General features: G+C 37.7%; 1 protein-coding gene across 1 annotated transcript in view; it reads left to right on the top strand.

Moving 5' to 3' along the window:
* The window catches only part of PLEKHA7 (pleckstrin homology domain containing, family A member 7), an 83,169-nt gene that overhangs the window by 54,533 nt on the left and 13,335 nt on the right, over positions 1-15,301 (top strand). The window contains exons 7-11 of the mRNA XM_010142239.1: positions 1,178-1,356; positions 3,632-4,105; positions 9,196-9,715; positions 11,740-11,826; positions 14,109-14,162. Of these exons, the coding sequence (XP_010140541.1) occupies positions 1,178-1,356; positions 3,632-4,105; positions 9,196-9,715; positions 11,740-11,826; positions 14,109-14,162 (1,314 nt within the window). The remainder of the gene's footprint in view (positions 1-1,177; positions 1,357-3,631; positions 4,106-9,195; positions 9,716-11,739; positions 11,827-14,108; positions 14,163-15,301) is intronic.

Genomic DNA, 15,301 nt, shown 5'->3' on the forward strand with positions numbered 1-15,301 from the left:
AAGCCTTTTGTGTGTGGTAGGTTTTTTTTTTTTTTTTTTTTTTTTTTTTTTTTTAAATTTAGAATAATGAGGGGGGAAGGATTCCTTAAAAAAAAAAAGACCGGTCATTTAGAGAAGATTTGTGGGACACAGTTAACCTTTAAGAGAAGATGTAGCCAAATTAAAAAGTTGAGATAATTTTTTTTCTTTGCTGTCTCAGCATTGTTTCATGCCTTTTGCTTTTGTGTATGATAGCAGGTTTAGTTTTATAAAAAGCAGTTTGAAGTACTAATTTTGGATAAAACAAGAGCTTTCAAGCTGAGTACACTGTCTTCAGTGTTTTTAAAAGAGAGTGAATCTCTCCCGATTAATCTGAATCACATCTGTAAAGTAATTTTGAGGAAGTACGGTCAAGTGTTTCAGGACTGCTGTGATTTATAATACTTACTCTATTGCTTATACAAATGTGCATGAGATTTGATTAAATTCAACTAGCCTAGAGTTACAAAGACAGTCCATGTTGAATACATTTGAATATATTGATAGAGGAATTACCATATACCTCTAGTTCGCAGTGGAATTTCACGAGTGTTTTGGTGTGCAGAGGTACTTGTCAATATTTTATGTGCTGTGATAATTCCATCAATATTACTAATTTTATCAGTAAGTCTTGTGATTTTGCAGCTAATACAGAGGTTCAAGTGCATGCTTTAACCAAAAGATCTTAACATGCATTATAATCAGTTCTTAAATAAGCAGTTTAATTGCCTGAATTGTAAGATTTTTGTCTGTGTTTTGTTGAATAAATTGCTTTATCAAATGTACTGGGAAAATTGGCTTGTCTATTATGCACGCCTCAGTGAGGATTACTTTAATTCGTTTTGTGTGGTATTTATAGCATATGAAATGTATCAGTTAAGAGAAAATGAAAAGTTGAAATTTCCTAGTAGAAAAACAGAAGCACTACAATTTCAGCTTAATAGTGTAAAAAAGAGCAGAATTTCAGTGAAAATCAGAGTGCCGCTTGAGTTTGTTGCACGATAGCCCATTGTGGCAGTGTAAAAATTTTACCCAAAATTCAAGAAACGGTCAAAGAATCAGTAAAGTTTTTAAAGATGTCAGGAAAAGTTACAGTAAATTTTCGGGGGAAGGGGAAATGAAAGGGCTGTCTGACTTCTAGTTCTTTCTTTTCTTACAGGCTGTTCATACAGGTATGCGGGCATATATTTATAACAAGAATTCTGTTATTGGCTCTCAGGCAGAGCATTCAGGGATGCGGACATACTACTTCAGTGCTGATACCCAAGAGGATATGAATGGCTGGGTCCGGGCTATGAACCAAGCTGCTCTTATGCAAACACGCTCTTCACTGAAGAGGCAAGTTCAATACAGGAACTGACAGATTTTACACAGATTTTAAATACATTTTTAATATATATGTAAATACATATAAATACAAAAAACCCCCCAGATTTTGAATGATTTCCGAAAGAGATACGTAAATGTGTACATGAAACTCACTCCCATTTAAAAAAAAAAAAATTCTTTTTAATTTACATTCTGTTGCAAATTGGGTAACTAATATTAACTGAGAAAACATGGCATTTAGTATTTGTGTCTTCACACAAATTGTATACCCACATTTAGCAACATATGTAATTTTCAGAATAGGTCAGTTAAAAAGTTACGTTTTTTGTCTGCAGGAGTTGGTTGGCAGCCTTGAGGAGAGGGAATTAAAAAGACCAAAGAGTAACGAGTTGTTTCAAATGTGTACTTAGAACTCGGATTAAGAAGCTGTTAAGAGATGCTGTTAAAATGCTGTTAACAGCATTAAAATGCTGTTGAAGATGGGTAAATCGTAGGTGCATAGGGTTTTGGATCTTAACAAATTTATACAGGTCTTAACTGCTTTTATTTATTGCTTTGTTGGCCTTTAGTACTTTTAAGCATTTTTTATGTTTTAGTCGGTGTAGAAATAAGCACTGTTCCAGAAGGAGGATGGCCTTTGTCCTGTTGTCCTTAATTAGTGCTAGGGGCAAACAGATTCAGCTGTGCCTTTATGTGCTTCCAGTTTTTAGCTTTTCTGAAAATTGATGATACATGGGAGGATTGAAATGTCATGGTGCAGTTGCTCAGAGTATCTTGCACTACTGCTGGGTTTTGGCAAATCAGATATTAGCAAAGGATCAACACCTCTTCCAGAGCTCTGCATCCTGTAGGATTTTGTGATAAGATTTTCTGGATTTAATTCAAATTTCAAATTACATGTAACTTGATACCTGTTTTTCTTCTTTACAAGGACAGGAATAATTGAAAGAAAAATTGGGGAAGTCTGCTGTATTAGAAATATCGATCCAGTGTCCATCCTTCTATCAGACTGTTCATTTTGAGACACTAGGTAGCCTGAAGTAAAAATAGTTGTTTCATGACACTTACTCAGAATTCACCTTCCATAAAGCTTTCAAGAAGCTGAACTTAGTTTCAGAGAAGATGAGGTGCTGCTCCAAGATTAATGATACTCTGTTGAATTGTAAGAGAAAAAAATGTTGTTGAAGTTTATCACTGTTTATCACAAGGACTTGAAGAAAATTGCGAATGAAGCATGTTATGTGTCAAAAGCAACATAAAACTTTTAGGATCCTTAGACACTTTATAGTGTGCTAAGTTTAATATCAAGATTTCTGGTACAGATTTTTTGAAATATTTAGACAATAAGATAAATAAGTAAAGTAGTGTGCATTGCAGCATGTGTTAGGACCAATGCAGATTTTTTTTTTTTTTTTAATTGTGTTTTTTCAGGGACAACCCCGAGGTTGGACATTTCATGGACAGCGATAGTATTGACTATTGACTCAATAAGAGATATTTTTCTGTCCTCTTGGCCAGAAATGACTAAGGCATTTACAAAGATATGAGAGTTGGTTTTTGTTTTGTTTTGTTTTGTTTTATTTTTTCACTTTGAAATGAGCGATGGATAGTTTAGTTTTGTGGGTTTGGCTTTCAGTGTTTCCCAGGACAGGCTTTCTTCTGTACAGTTGTTTGTTCGTACCGTTACACAAGTCGAACTCTTCTTTCAGTCATTTCACAGATCACAAAATCAATGCATCGTTTTGGTTGTAAGATCATCAAGTCCAACCACTAACCCAGCACTGCCAGGTCCACCACTAAACCATGTCCCTCAGCACCACACCTACATGTCTTCTAAATCCCTCCAGGGATGGAGACTCCACCACTGCCCTGGGCAGCCTGTTCCAATGCTTCACAACCCTTTCTGTAAAGAAATTTTTCCTAACATCCAACCTAAACCTCCCCTGGCACAAGGTGAGGCCGTTTCTTCTTGTCCTATCACTTGTTACTTGAGAGAAGAGACTGACCCCCACCTTGCTACAAATTCCTTTCAGGTAACTTCAGGTAGAGAGCCTCCTTTTCTCCAGTCTAAAATACATACAAATAACTTCTACTTCCTTGATAGCACTGTAAATTGTAACTTTTCTCTAAATGAGTTTTGCTAAGCATATCTATCCTAACATGTCCAGTTTAGCATAGTCTGGAGAAGGTGCTTTTGAGTCTGTCCTTTCTAAAATATTAAGAAGACCACATCAGCTTGTTACAATTAAGCAGTGTTCATTACTGACATGTATTTTCTTTTCAGAGAATCTGAAAAAGTGGATCAGCAAGCTGTTCCCCAAGTGAATCATGTGGACGCCTGTGTGAAGGCAGAGATTACAGATACAAAAGAAAGTTACCAAAAATCAGCTGAAATGCTTGGATATGATAAGCGTGAAGAGATAAGAAGAGAAAAAGGGGAGGAGGAGCGTTATACCCACAGAAAAGAAACTCTGGAAACTAAGAAGGGAAAGGCTAAGCATGCATTAACAGAAGCTGATTCTTTATTTCCGGACTTAAATGTCTCGAGGTCCCAAGTAGCTCAGCCTCAGCCAGCTGAGAAAAATGGAACGCTTCCTAGTTCATTAAGCGTGAATGCTGGCCTAGTGGAGCAGAATGGTACCGGCTCGTATAAAAGAGGGTTTGTTCCCAGAACAAATCCAGATAAACACATTCAGCGAAAAAGTAACATGGCTCAAGTGGAGCACTGGGTAAAAGTCCAAAAAGGAGATACAAAAAGGTTAGTAAGAGGCCCCTCTTGAAATAAACTGCCAAGTGGCATTTTCTTAAATGAAAGGAAAATACGTATTAGTAATATGTTTAGTACAAGTCTTTTGAAAGATGCAACAGAGTGATATTTTACAGAGGCGATACATAACAAAACTTACTTTCCCCTCTGGTGCAGAATGGTATTTTCCAGGTGTTTTTCTCATGGGGAAAGTCAATATGGGGTTGGCTAATCAAATCCCCTTAATGTTGTCACTATATTGCAAATAGAAAAAGTGAGATTAGAGTGCTATTTCTTTTACTGTTTTTAATCTCTCTGGATGCTTAAAACTTCTTAAAATTTCCTACAGTTGAAGAGCCAGAAAGTAAAGTGCAGCCCCCAGTTGCCTCTTATTAATAAACAACTACACAATATAAATTATATATTATTGTTTGTTTTCCACTTAAGAGAATATTGACTTTTTTTTAAACTTCCTTCTATTCCTGTTCCAAACATCCATTCCCTTGTCTACATCAGATCACTGTTCTCAAAGTCACGCCATGCCCATCACATATTGAAAAATCTCTGTATATTCATTGAGTCAATGAAGAGGTTCTAGGATTTTCCTGTGGTCTCCGGGATTCTCTTTTCCATCCCTGAAAATTACCTCAATTGTACCAAGAGGTGGAATGCACACTGAAATGCTTTGGAATTTGCAGATCTCATAATTGCATTACTTTCAAAGTGTGCAGTCAGATTAGGTACCGGTTGAAAAAGTGAGGCAATGTGTATGTGTCTGCTCAGAATGTCACCTTGACACCAGAATGTCACCTTCAGAATGTTAAGTGGCAGGAAAGACAGTTGGGTTCTGTGCTGCGTGTGAGGATAACCTACTGAGTTAGTATCTTACAAATTTGCTAAAATCTAATTATAATGTAGAACACTAGGAGAGATTAGCATGTGGTTTTTAGGAGGGAGAAAAACATTTTGGGCATTTTTTTAATGCTTATTGAAGCTGGCGTTTGTCGTTTTGGAGCCAGTAAGAAATTTAAGGCTCGCTAATTCTGTTTGGAGTCCATTCTTCTAGTCTTTTATCTTTGGAATTAACCTTAAAGAAGTTTTTATACTTTTTGATTTTATTTAATGTTCTTCTAGACCACTGGAGCCAGTTTACTTGCATCTTTTTTGCTCAGATATCAGCTGGTACTTCTCAAGAGAATATGACTTTAATGAAAAAAAGTACTTAGTGTGTTAGTTCTTCTTGCACACACAGATGTATTAGTCTATAATGGTACAGAAAACTATTGAACTAATTAGCCAGTGCATAAGAAAAGTTCTGTAGATGTTTTTCACATCAAAAGTATAGGCAGTGAATTGGCTTGACTGATAGCTAAATGAGTGCTCTTTTCCTCCTAATTACTCTTTTGAATAAGTCACCTTCAGGCGTGTAGCAGGTGTATTGTTAAGAGAGTGGCTGCTAGTGCCAGCTTATGTTCTAGAAAACACCAGCTACCTCAGCTGGAGCTGTTAAATATTCAGTGGAACTTCGCAAGAGTTGACTGTAGTGATGTAGCCAAAATCTAACTTTATACGGTAATTTTTTTCTTACCTTAAGAAGTTTCTTTCTGTTCTATTTTAGCTTAGTTAACCTTGTTTTCTTTGTCTTGCCTTGACAAATGCTGTTACATCCTCTGCATTCGGAGTAAATTGCGTGTTACCTTCCTGAAGGTTAATGGATTGATTTTTTTTTTTTAAATACACCTTCTATCAACCTGCTGAGGTTATGGCAATGCACTTAACTGATGGATAGAAGTAATGTGTTAGTTATCAAATATTTTTTGATTTCAGGATGTAGAAATTTAAGATAGAGATGATAATTTCATTTTGATTTTAGTAAGTATGGGTGGTCCATGTTTACTTTTTCCACCTGAAGTGATAAAAATAAAGAACTTCTGAGGATTAGATACTTAGATCTTTCAAATATTTTACTTGCCCTTTTTGTAAAGCTCTCAGAACCGTTTGTTAAGTAGTACATTAGCTGCTGCTTTGGACTTCCATCTCTCTTCCATCTCTCTCTTAGTGAACTGTTAGCTGCACTACAGATACATCAGTGTAGTCATCTAGCCCCCCGGTGTTCTCAGGAAAGGGCAATACCTGCTTTGCTAAGGTTCATGCCAGCCTTTGGGAGAGATCTGGAGAACTGGAAGGTTTGGAAGGCAGCTTTCAGGAGATTTTGGTTTTCATTAATTGAGGTTCAGGACCATCAAACAGCAGCTGTTCAGAAATTACTAGTCTTTGATCTGGTTTCAGTGCCTGGACAGACGTAGTTGAATGCATAATTGTAAAGAATCTGCTGTTCCCAACAGTCTATTTGCACTTTAAAAAAAAAGAATCTAAAAAATGTAAGCTTAGTATTTTCCTAGAAAATGCAGTCATGTTGAGGAATTTCCTTCCCTGCAAATACAGTGTTAAACATTTCTTGTAATACAGAACTTTCCATTCCTTCCTGATTTGCTTAAGAAACATTACTCGTCTTTTTTGGTTTCTGGGCATTCCCATGAATGGGCATAGTGTTTCCAATAATTGTATTTGTTTTCTTTTGAACATTTATCTTCTCTTTCTACAGTATCTTCTGTGTGGTTGTTTCCCATTGCAGACCTTTTTCATAGCCAGTAATCATATAATGTGGCATCAGGCCGTTTTTTCATTCTTCAGTGTCTCCTTTCCTTTTTATATTCTTTATACCTCATCATTCAAGAGAGGGAGGTTCTCAAGAACAGCTGCTTTTGCTCAGTTTTACTCCTGATCCCAGAGAGAGCAATTGTCCACTCTGTTGCGGACAAATCTGAGTCATTTGCGACACTGTTCCTTTCCTGTTATAGAAATTGCTGTGTCATCTTAGTACCCGTTTTTATATCATGCAAATTATTTTTAAGGTTCTGAAACCTTGTGTGGTAGAGATGTCACCTGCTTAAGGCTGTCTTCTTAGATGGAGGTCTCTCCTGCCTTCATATACTGAGAAATTGCAGCCTGCCTGTATGTCAGCAGTTGCTGCTGAAGTTCAGCTTTGAAAATGCCTTTCCCTGGGCAATGTCATGCACATACAACTTTGTTCATTTTCTGGCAGGCTGAAGTATTGTGTGAAGCTGCTGTTTCTGGCTACTCCATCCAAACAGTCGTTACTTCCTCTCAGGCAAATTCTCAGGAAAAGATTTCTCCCTGCCCCGAAACTCATGGGGTCTTTGTTTTCAGGCTGGTTCTGCTCTCTAAAGCTGTTAGTCCTGGTGGCTTTATTGACTACCAGTAATTCCTACCAATCTGAATACTTGACCTTTTCATGTCCAGTTAGAAAACAACCACACACAGATTATTTGCAGCATTCAGTAGTTGGACGATGCCTTCATGAGGGGCTCTGCTAGGTTTGAGTATAGGAATGGTCAAGCCCCCTTCCCCTTGTTTCCACAGAGAAATCACCAGAAGAATGTTTCCTAGCTTTGTGCCTGACTCTGGTGTCCTTTCAAAGCATTACCTGCTCCAAACTTTCTCAATTCTCTTTCCTATCTTAAGAAAACACATTTCTAGCACTGCTTTGATTTTCATGTGGAAACAATTTGTCAGTACAGTACAGAACATCCAGAGTACACATGATGGAATGAGCTGGACAAGTAAAAGAGGTCACCTGCCTACTAAATGCTGATCTTTGAGTTGTCTCTGTTCATACTACCTGCCTGCTTTAACCTTTTTTTGTGAAATTTGAGGTAACATCAAGGTTCCATGGTGTGAGGGAGCAGAGCCTTCATGAATTTGTAATCCTCCGTGCAGTGCAGGGAAGTTACTCTGCTTTATGACATGAAGAATGATAGATCTTCTCAAGAGCATCTGTATTTCAGGATAGCCCAACAGTGCCAAATCCTGCAAGTAGAAACAGACAGGGGCAACTACTAAGCAGAGCAGTTATGGGTAGTGTTTCTTTCCCCCCTGCTCCTTTATTCTCGGATGCTGAACAAAGATGGTTTTTTCCACACTGCCCTGTCTTTCATGTGGAATTCTTGCAGCTCACACACCATCAGGTCTCCATCTTATGCAGAGTGGAGCCTACCAAGTAGGAGTGATGAACGTGCTCGGAGTTTCTTATTTCGTGGTTTGTTTTTGGTTTTTTTTTTTATTGTTGCTGTGTGACAAGTCTAACAAAATGGTTTTCTGTTTAGAGATCCTGAATCTATGGGTAAGTGACTGCAAGTACAAAACGCCCAGATGTTTAACTGGAGAATCGGAAATTAGAGCTGATGGAAAGAGCGTGAGGCTGTGGGAAGATTTTGACTTCACAGTAGAAGAGGGAGCTGACTGCACTGTATCTAAGCATTTGCCAGTTCTGTCTTAACTCTCTTCTAAAAGATTTCATTTTAAGTGCATTACAGATGCAGGATAAAGCCAGGATGTGATGCCTTGTTTTATATTTTTGTGTGTCCATGAGTTTTGTTGCAAAAACCCTTGTGTTGCTTAAAACAGTAGAAGCAGTAGCATTAGGTCAGATGGAAGTAAATCATACAGGCTTGGGGACTTTGAGCAATCTCTTACCTTTTTTTCTTTTTTGCTTCATTCAAATGAACAAAAATTATCTGAGATTCTCATTCTGTGATTGGTGAGATTTCTTCTTGCACTTGAAGGTAATGTTTGTAATGAGCGTGTATTTGTTGTTCGTACACTGCACCACCTAGTGGGGAGCAGGCTATTGGGGAACAGAAATAGTTTAATTTACAGATTAGCTCTTTAAACATAACAATAATTCCTTTCCTCACGTTCTTGACATTCTTTTTGGTCTAAGTACATATTGCTGCTGTCCCTTAAGTTTATTTCTCGTAGATCGTACTAGGTTAGACACTAAATTAAAAGCCCGTATTTATACTGTTCGCATCTTTGCATGAACACAGTGTAATGTTTTAGTGCAGGGTAGATTTCATTAGTGTTACTTTATTAATATTTCTGTAAATACTTTTTAAACAACCCCTATATTTTGTGTCTTCTAGCTCCTATGCTAATGTCATTAGAGATTTTTTCTTTATTAGTTACTGTTGCTCATCAGCATATGCTAGCATTTACCCTGTTTTCCCCCTTCTTTACAGCCTCGCTTCTGATCAGACTCTTACACGTCAGGGTCCCAATCCACCTTTTCCTGAAAACTATCACACTTTGCCAAAGAATACCAGGCAGCCTTCAGGGAGCACATCACCCCCACCAAACCGCAATTTGCCGAGTGACTATAAATATGCACAAGATCGTGTTAGCCACTTGAAGATGTCCCAGGAGGAAAGGAAAGCAAATAAGGATGGAACTGTTTGGCAGCTCTACGAATGGCAGCAGAGACAGCAATTTAAACATGGCAGCCCCACTGCCCCACTTTATGTAGGTTCTTCAGACTTTATTGATCGTGGGAAGTCAAAAAGTTCATTAGATGTTCCACGATCAATATCTGTTCCTCCCTCTCCATCTGATATTCCTCCACCTGGACCTCCAAAAAGCTTTCTCCCAAGGAGACCACATACTCCTGCAGAAAGACTTACAGTTAAACCATCTGATGAGAGAGACACTGTCGATGTTCCTTTTGCTGGATCGCCCAGGAAGATACGGAATCATGCTGTAAAGGTTTGTATACAGCATAACTGATTTCAGACTATTCTACACAGGGTGTCATACATTTAATTTAGTAATTTTTTATTGCATCCTTCCTTGTCTGTAAAAGATCATGCAAATTGCAAAAGGTGATACAATCAATACTTTTCTCCTTAAGCTCCTTTCTTTCTGATCATTTCAGATTTTTTAATTTGTGTTGGTTAGGAAAGGAAAATTGGTGGCACATCATATAGGTTTGAAATATTTTGTTCAGAAACTGGAATGAATATGTTTTTATGTATTAAATATACAGATGGTAGTATTTTAATGTATAGAGTAGGTTGACAAGAATATAAAACTCCACAGGTTGAACTCTTCCTTGATTATTTACTCGTAGTCTTTCGTATTTGCTGGTTTTGCTTTCTCTACATGCTTTGCTATTGTAGTTAGTCTTACAGCTGATTCAGTTGTTATGTTTTGAGCCATAGATGAAGATTTTTCAGGGGTTTGGTAGTTTAAGCCCCTTGCAGAGCTGTTATCATTGGGCTAACCAAAACCAAGTAGCGTTGGTCTGAAACTTTAACCTTTTGCAGAATTTGAGTGTGGTGTGTTTTTGTAGGCACTGTTGTACCCTCTTACCTAGAGGTGACAGAGGTTTCCCTATTGGGTACCCAACTCCTTGCCTGTGGAAATTAAGGAAGTTCAGGATTGAGTGTCTGTAGAATTTACTTGTCCTGGTAGCTGGAATAAGCTGGAAATGAGAGCCTCTGTATTCACTTAATTCTTTGATTGCAACCATGGGCTCTGATGGTGAAAGCACTTGCAAAGAGAATTGTAAATTGAGATGCCCAGCATGGGTTCAGGGCCACGACTCCAGGTTGTGTGCCAACTTCATGCACAATTTAGATTTTTTCCTAGCGTATGTGTGGTGTAGCTGTCAGATATCTTTCAGCATTTATGCATGTATAATCCTGTTGGAGTATGAAATTGGCTAGTGATGTGCAGCTCTGGAAGCTAATAATTTTTAACTCCTGATTATATTACACCGGACTTTGGTTTCTCTATGTGTGAATTAAAGGAGCATTACATCCCTTACAAAGGAATGTACAGTAGCCTTTTCCTTTCCTGCGCAATGTAGCTGCATAACTTTTACTTATTAAATAAAACTTTTTTTATATCATGGTGGTTTTACCAATATAGGGAAATACAGTTTTCCTCATTTGTAAAACTCTTCTGTGAAACTTCTGTAAAAGTTTCTTCAGAAGTGCTCATGTTTTTATATATAAGCATCAGTTTAAATTTAAATATGTATGGCTACAGAAATCTGCAATCCTCCCCCCTCCCTAGAACGCATTGTTAAATTCCATCCAGTTATGCTTAAAAAAAAAAAAGAAAAAAAGGAAGGAAAAAAGCAGAATAAAACAGCATTCAGTGAAAGTACAAGACAGGAATAAAAATAAATTGTGAGACATTTAGTCTGCCATAAAGAAAGCCATAAAAGTTTGGCATTAAGAGAAAGATGGAAGAATGGGTGTGCAATAAATGTCCATATTAGAAGCAGAAAGGGGCAGACCAAATATGATTATTTTTAAAAGAACTGGTATTAATGGACCGCATTGCCACAAGATGTCACTCACGTCAGTAGCTGAGTGTTCCTGGCTAAAAGAGGGCTTTCACCAGAGTACAAGTCTGCTGTTGGAGGGCATAAGGCAGCCAGTCATCATCTGGGAGACATTACGTGGTAGGGGGAACTCCATGAATATTTTTTTTTTTGTTTGCTGGAAGCCACTTTGCATGTTCTGCTGAAGCAGTTTATGCTGCCAGAATCTGCTGAGCTGCTCAGCATCACAAGTGCTAAATTAGCATTTGTTGATTCATGAGTCTTCCTTAATCGTCAAAGGATCTGGCTGGCCGGTGAATGTTACCCTCAACTAAGCATGCCCTGAATTCAGATAGAAAATATGTGGCAGAGGCAGGTACCTTCTGAATTTGCCCTCACGTGCAACATACCTCTTGCTTAAGACAGTCCTTACAATTCTGGCTGTGGCTTCTTACAGAGCTCAACTCACCTGGATCGTCGCTCTATGCCTGCTATGGGCTACATGACACATACTGTGAGCGCACCCAGTTTGCACGGCAAGTCGGTGAGTTGAGAGCAGTTACTTTTCCTTTTGTGTCATCACAGTATTGCAGTTAAGTTTTACAATCCTGCTCATTCCATCGTAGTTGTATTTTTATTAGTTAAACCATAAATGACTTGAACGAGAACTTAATCTTAACCAGCTCCCAGTAAAGCCTGTAGGAATTTTACTGTTTTCTGTGAAGTGAACGGGAGTGAGCTGTCTGTTACTACAGGATTCAACTTTTATTATGTTTCTTTGACCAAACCCAGAGTTAATGAAATAATTGCTTAATCATGTCAAGTAACTGCTTTCTGGGCACTGAGGTGAAAAATGTAATTACGGTTACTCTCCCTGAAGACTGCTAATTTCCTCTTTACAATGTGTCTAAATACCTGCAGCCTGAAGAGCTAACATTGCTTCTCATTCGATTAAGGAGACATCAGGCTAAGTTGGCTAGTATACGAAATTACACAATCGCACAATTACTGCAGCACTTGCCAACTAATTCCACCTATCAGGTCAGCTGCTGCGTGGCTCATCTGTGCCGTATGACATTTTGTGACTCTGCAAGTGCTTCATCAGTGGCATGCTTGAGTCTGCGCTTTCTTGCCCATTCTTTGGCATCCTGCAAATCCCAGGTCGTTTGCAGTTTTTCTTTGCTACTGTACTTGCTGTAAAAGATGAGCGTACTGGTGCGTATGTTTCCAAGTGCTATGTATACTGCCTTTCTATACTATTTCTGAAAATGCTGCATCTTCAGAAATGTGGGTTAAAATACCAGCTAAGTTCATTCTAAAGCAAAACCATTTCTTTGTGCTTCTTTCATGATGGGATTGGCTCCCTGTGCCACGCGCTGCGTCACCTGCAAATTGAAATACATCAGCCAGTTGTACATTCGTATGAGCTTGTAACTGTGTTGGTTCTGCAGGTGAACATTGGTTCATAAAAGCTCAGAGGCATCTTGGATCATCAACAGTGCTCTTGATTGCACTGATGTATGAAACTTGTAAATGTGAGATCAAACAGAAATGTACTTATAGAGCTCTTTGGTTCATATCAGAGCCTCAGAAATAGAGCCATCTGGGAACAAAATGTGGTGACTTCTCTTGGAATCGATGAAGGCTTTACATTGGCCCAAAACTAAAGGAATTTTTTTTAATTTGGAAAAGTTTCATTTCCCAACTCACCTCACCTACAGAACAATTGCACTAAGATGGGCGATAGTAACAGGACTCCTCCAAAAATGGGCAGACTTTCTAGTCAAGACCTCAGCCAGACTTACAAGAATTGTAAGTGAACACCTCTAAAGAAATGCAAGTGTGATTTTATGGCGTAAAGGGTTTTTCTTTTCTTTTTTAACTACACCTTCTCATTGGCTCAAAAATTGAGGAAAGACGTAGTTGTGTTTCTTTGATTCTGAAGTTTAATGTACCCAGGATATGAAATCCTGTCAAAATAGCAGTAAAAAATTGGGGGGGAATTTTGGGGTATTTTGGCTGACTACGAAGCACATTTGCAACAGTTAAACTTCATTTTGTTCTGTACTGCAAATACCACTTTTTAAAAAAGGAGAAATAACCTTGTTATGACTTCTGTGCATGCTCTGTTTGAAGTGACTGCAATGAAGATGTTGCTGGATGAACGTTAACTATAAAATTAAGCTGATAGCAATTACAGGTGAACAATGAAAAGGAAGGATCAAGTTAAATGCTGTTACTTAAAGGAAAAAGTGGATTCTATAGTCACATAAGTGAGATCCTTTTCAGTATTTTATTAACAAAACTTATGTTGTACTTTCCCTGAATAAAGGAATTCATATCGTAAAACGTGTACGAAATGTGATCAGAAGTATTCTGATGATTTGTTATGTGATGGCTTTAGTTACATCTGACATTCAGTTAGGTACATGTCCTTTCTTCTCTTCTCCAAAGAGACCTGTTGTGCTGGAGGACACCACCATAACTTTTGCAGTGAAGAGGTAGTCAGTAGAAATTGATCTCAAAAAAATTACTTTTGAAAATCTATTTTTAGGTAGTTATGTGTCTCCTTAGAGGTGGAAAACTCAAATCTGTATGTTTGGAGGGTGGGCATGAAGTAATATTTCCTGGGAAATATTTTGCCCATTTTTCAGCTCTAAAGAGCAACATGCTGGGGGAGCAAATGTCCTTTCTAATGTACTTACTACCCTCTTGTGTTGTTTCCTGTTTCGTCCATTTTCTCACATGTAACCAATCCAAGCGTTCTGAAATTGTTTCAAACATTCAAATACATTGCTTTATTTTTCCCTATGTACTTACCTGGAGGCCGATGACACTTACATCCAGTTGAAAAAGGATTTAGAGTATTTGGATCTAAAGGTAAGATCTCTTAGGAACCTCCTTTCATTATTTTTTTAACCCAGTGGTCTTTTGTGAATCAACTTTATACCTACAGGTTTCCAAATCACCTTTTGTTTGGAGATGGAAACTCTGTGTCTTTTCCCATCACTGTTGTGCATAGAACACTCAATGTCTTTATAGTAGTGACTATACAATTAAAATGTCTACTCAGGAAATGTAGTTGCTTCTGTTTGTAGGAAGAACTTGTGTTACTGTACTCCAGAGAACGATACTACGTGGATTTAGTGAAATCGGATAAAAAACCGGTTCAAAACATTTGTCTGCTGTAGCATTAGAACCAATATGAAGTCAACTCCTCCTGAGTTAAAATAAGGTGTTCTTTTAATCCAGCCTTTTCCCTTTAAATCTCTTGATCTGACTGTTTCCTTGTTTTTATAATATGCCGTCAAAATTTCTTGCTTTCATGTGGAAATGTGATGAATTAGCACCTGTCATTGTTTTCATATGACTACTATATTTCAAATGCACCATCCAGACATAGATAGATAATCTGCCCAAATAATGTTACATGGTATTTCCTTTAAAAAAAGAAAAATTAAAGATATATTGAGCATTGAAGCGTCTGTCTAAACTAAATTACTTCTGTATCTGGTGCACCTGATAGTTGGCAATTTGAAAGCAAATCTAGACTTATTAATATCAGGTTTTGAGGAAAAAAAAAACCCAAAGATGTATAATCGTTTTGCTTAGCAAAGCAGTCTGCCACTTTCCATGGTGTGTAGGATGTCTCACTGTATATAAATTGTGTGGTGTTCCTGAATATCAAGGTGCAGTGGAACTGGACACCTTGTTATCCTTATTGTTTGCATGTACGTAGTTCTTACTGATGCCGTGGGGCATTGGATATGTGCAACTAGTGAGCTGACTGGACCTATTAGTGTGCGTATTTCAGTTTTCGCTGGTGTTTTAGTGGCTGAATATATAACCAAATACATCAGTGGAAAATATTACACGTAGGTATAATATCATATATAGATACATAAAAATATAGAATATTTATCACATCATATATGTGGTGTATATAAATGATCAAATATGTAAGTGTTGTAATCATTAACGTACAAATTTAAAATCGGTTCAACACCTTTCGCTTTAGG

This window comes from Buceros rhinoceros, unplaced genomic scaffold (genome assembly GCF_000710305.1).
Source record: "Buceros rhinoceros silvestris isolate BGI_N320 unplaced genomic scaffold, ASM71030v1 scaffold2788, whole genome shotgun sequence".
Lineage (NCBI taxonomy): Eukaryota > Metazoa > Chordata > Aves > Bucerotiformes > Bucerotidae > Buceros > Buceros rhinoceros.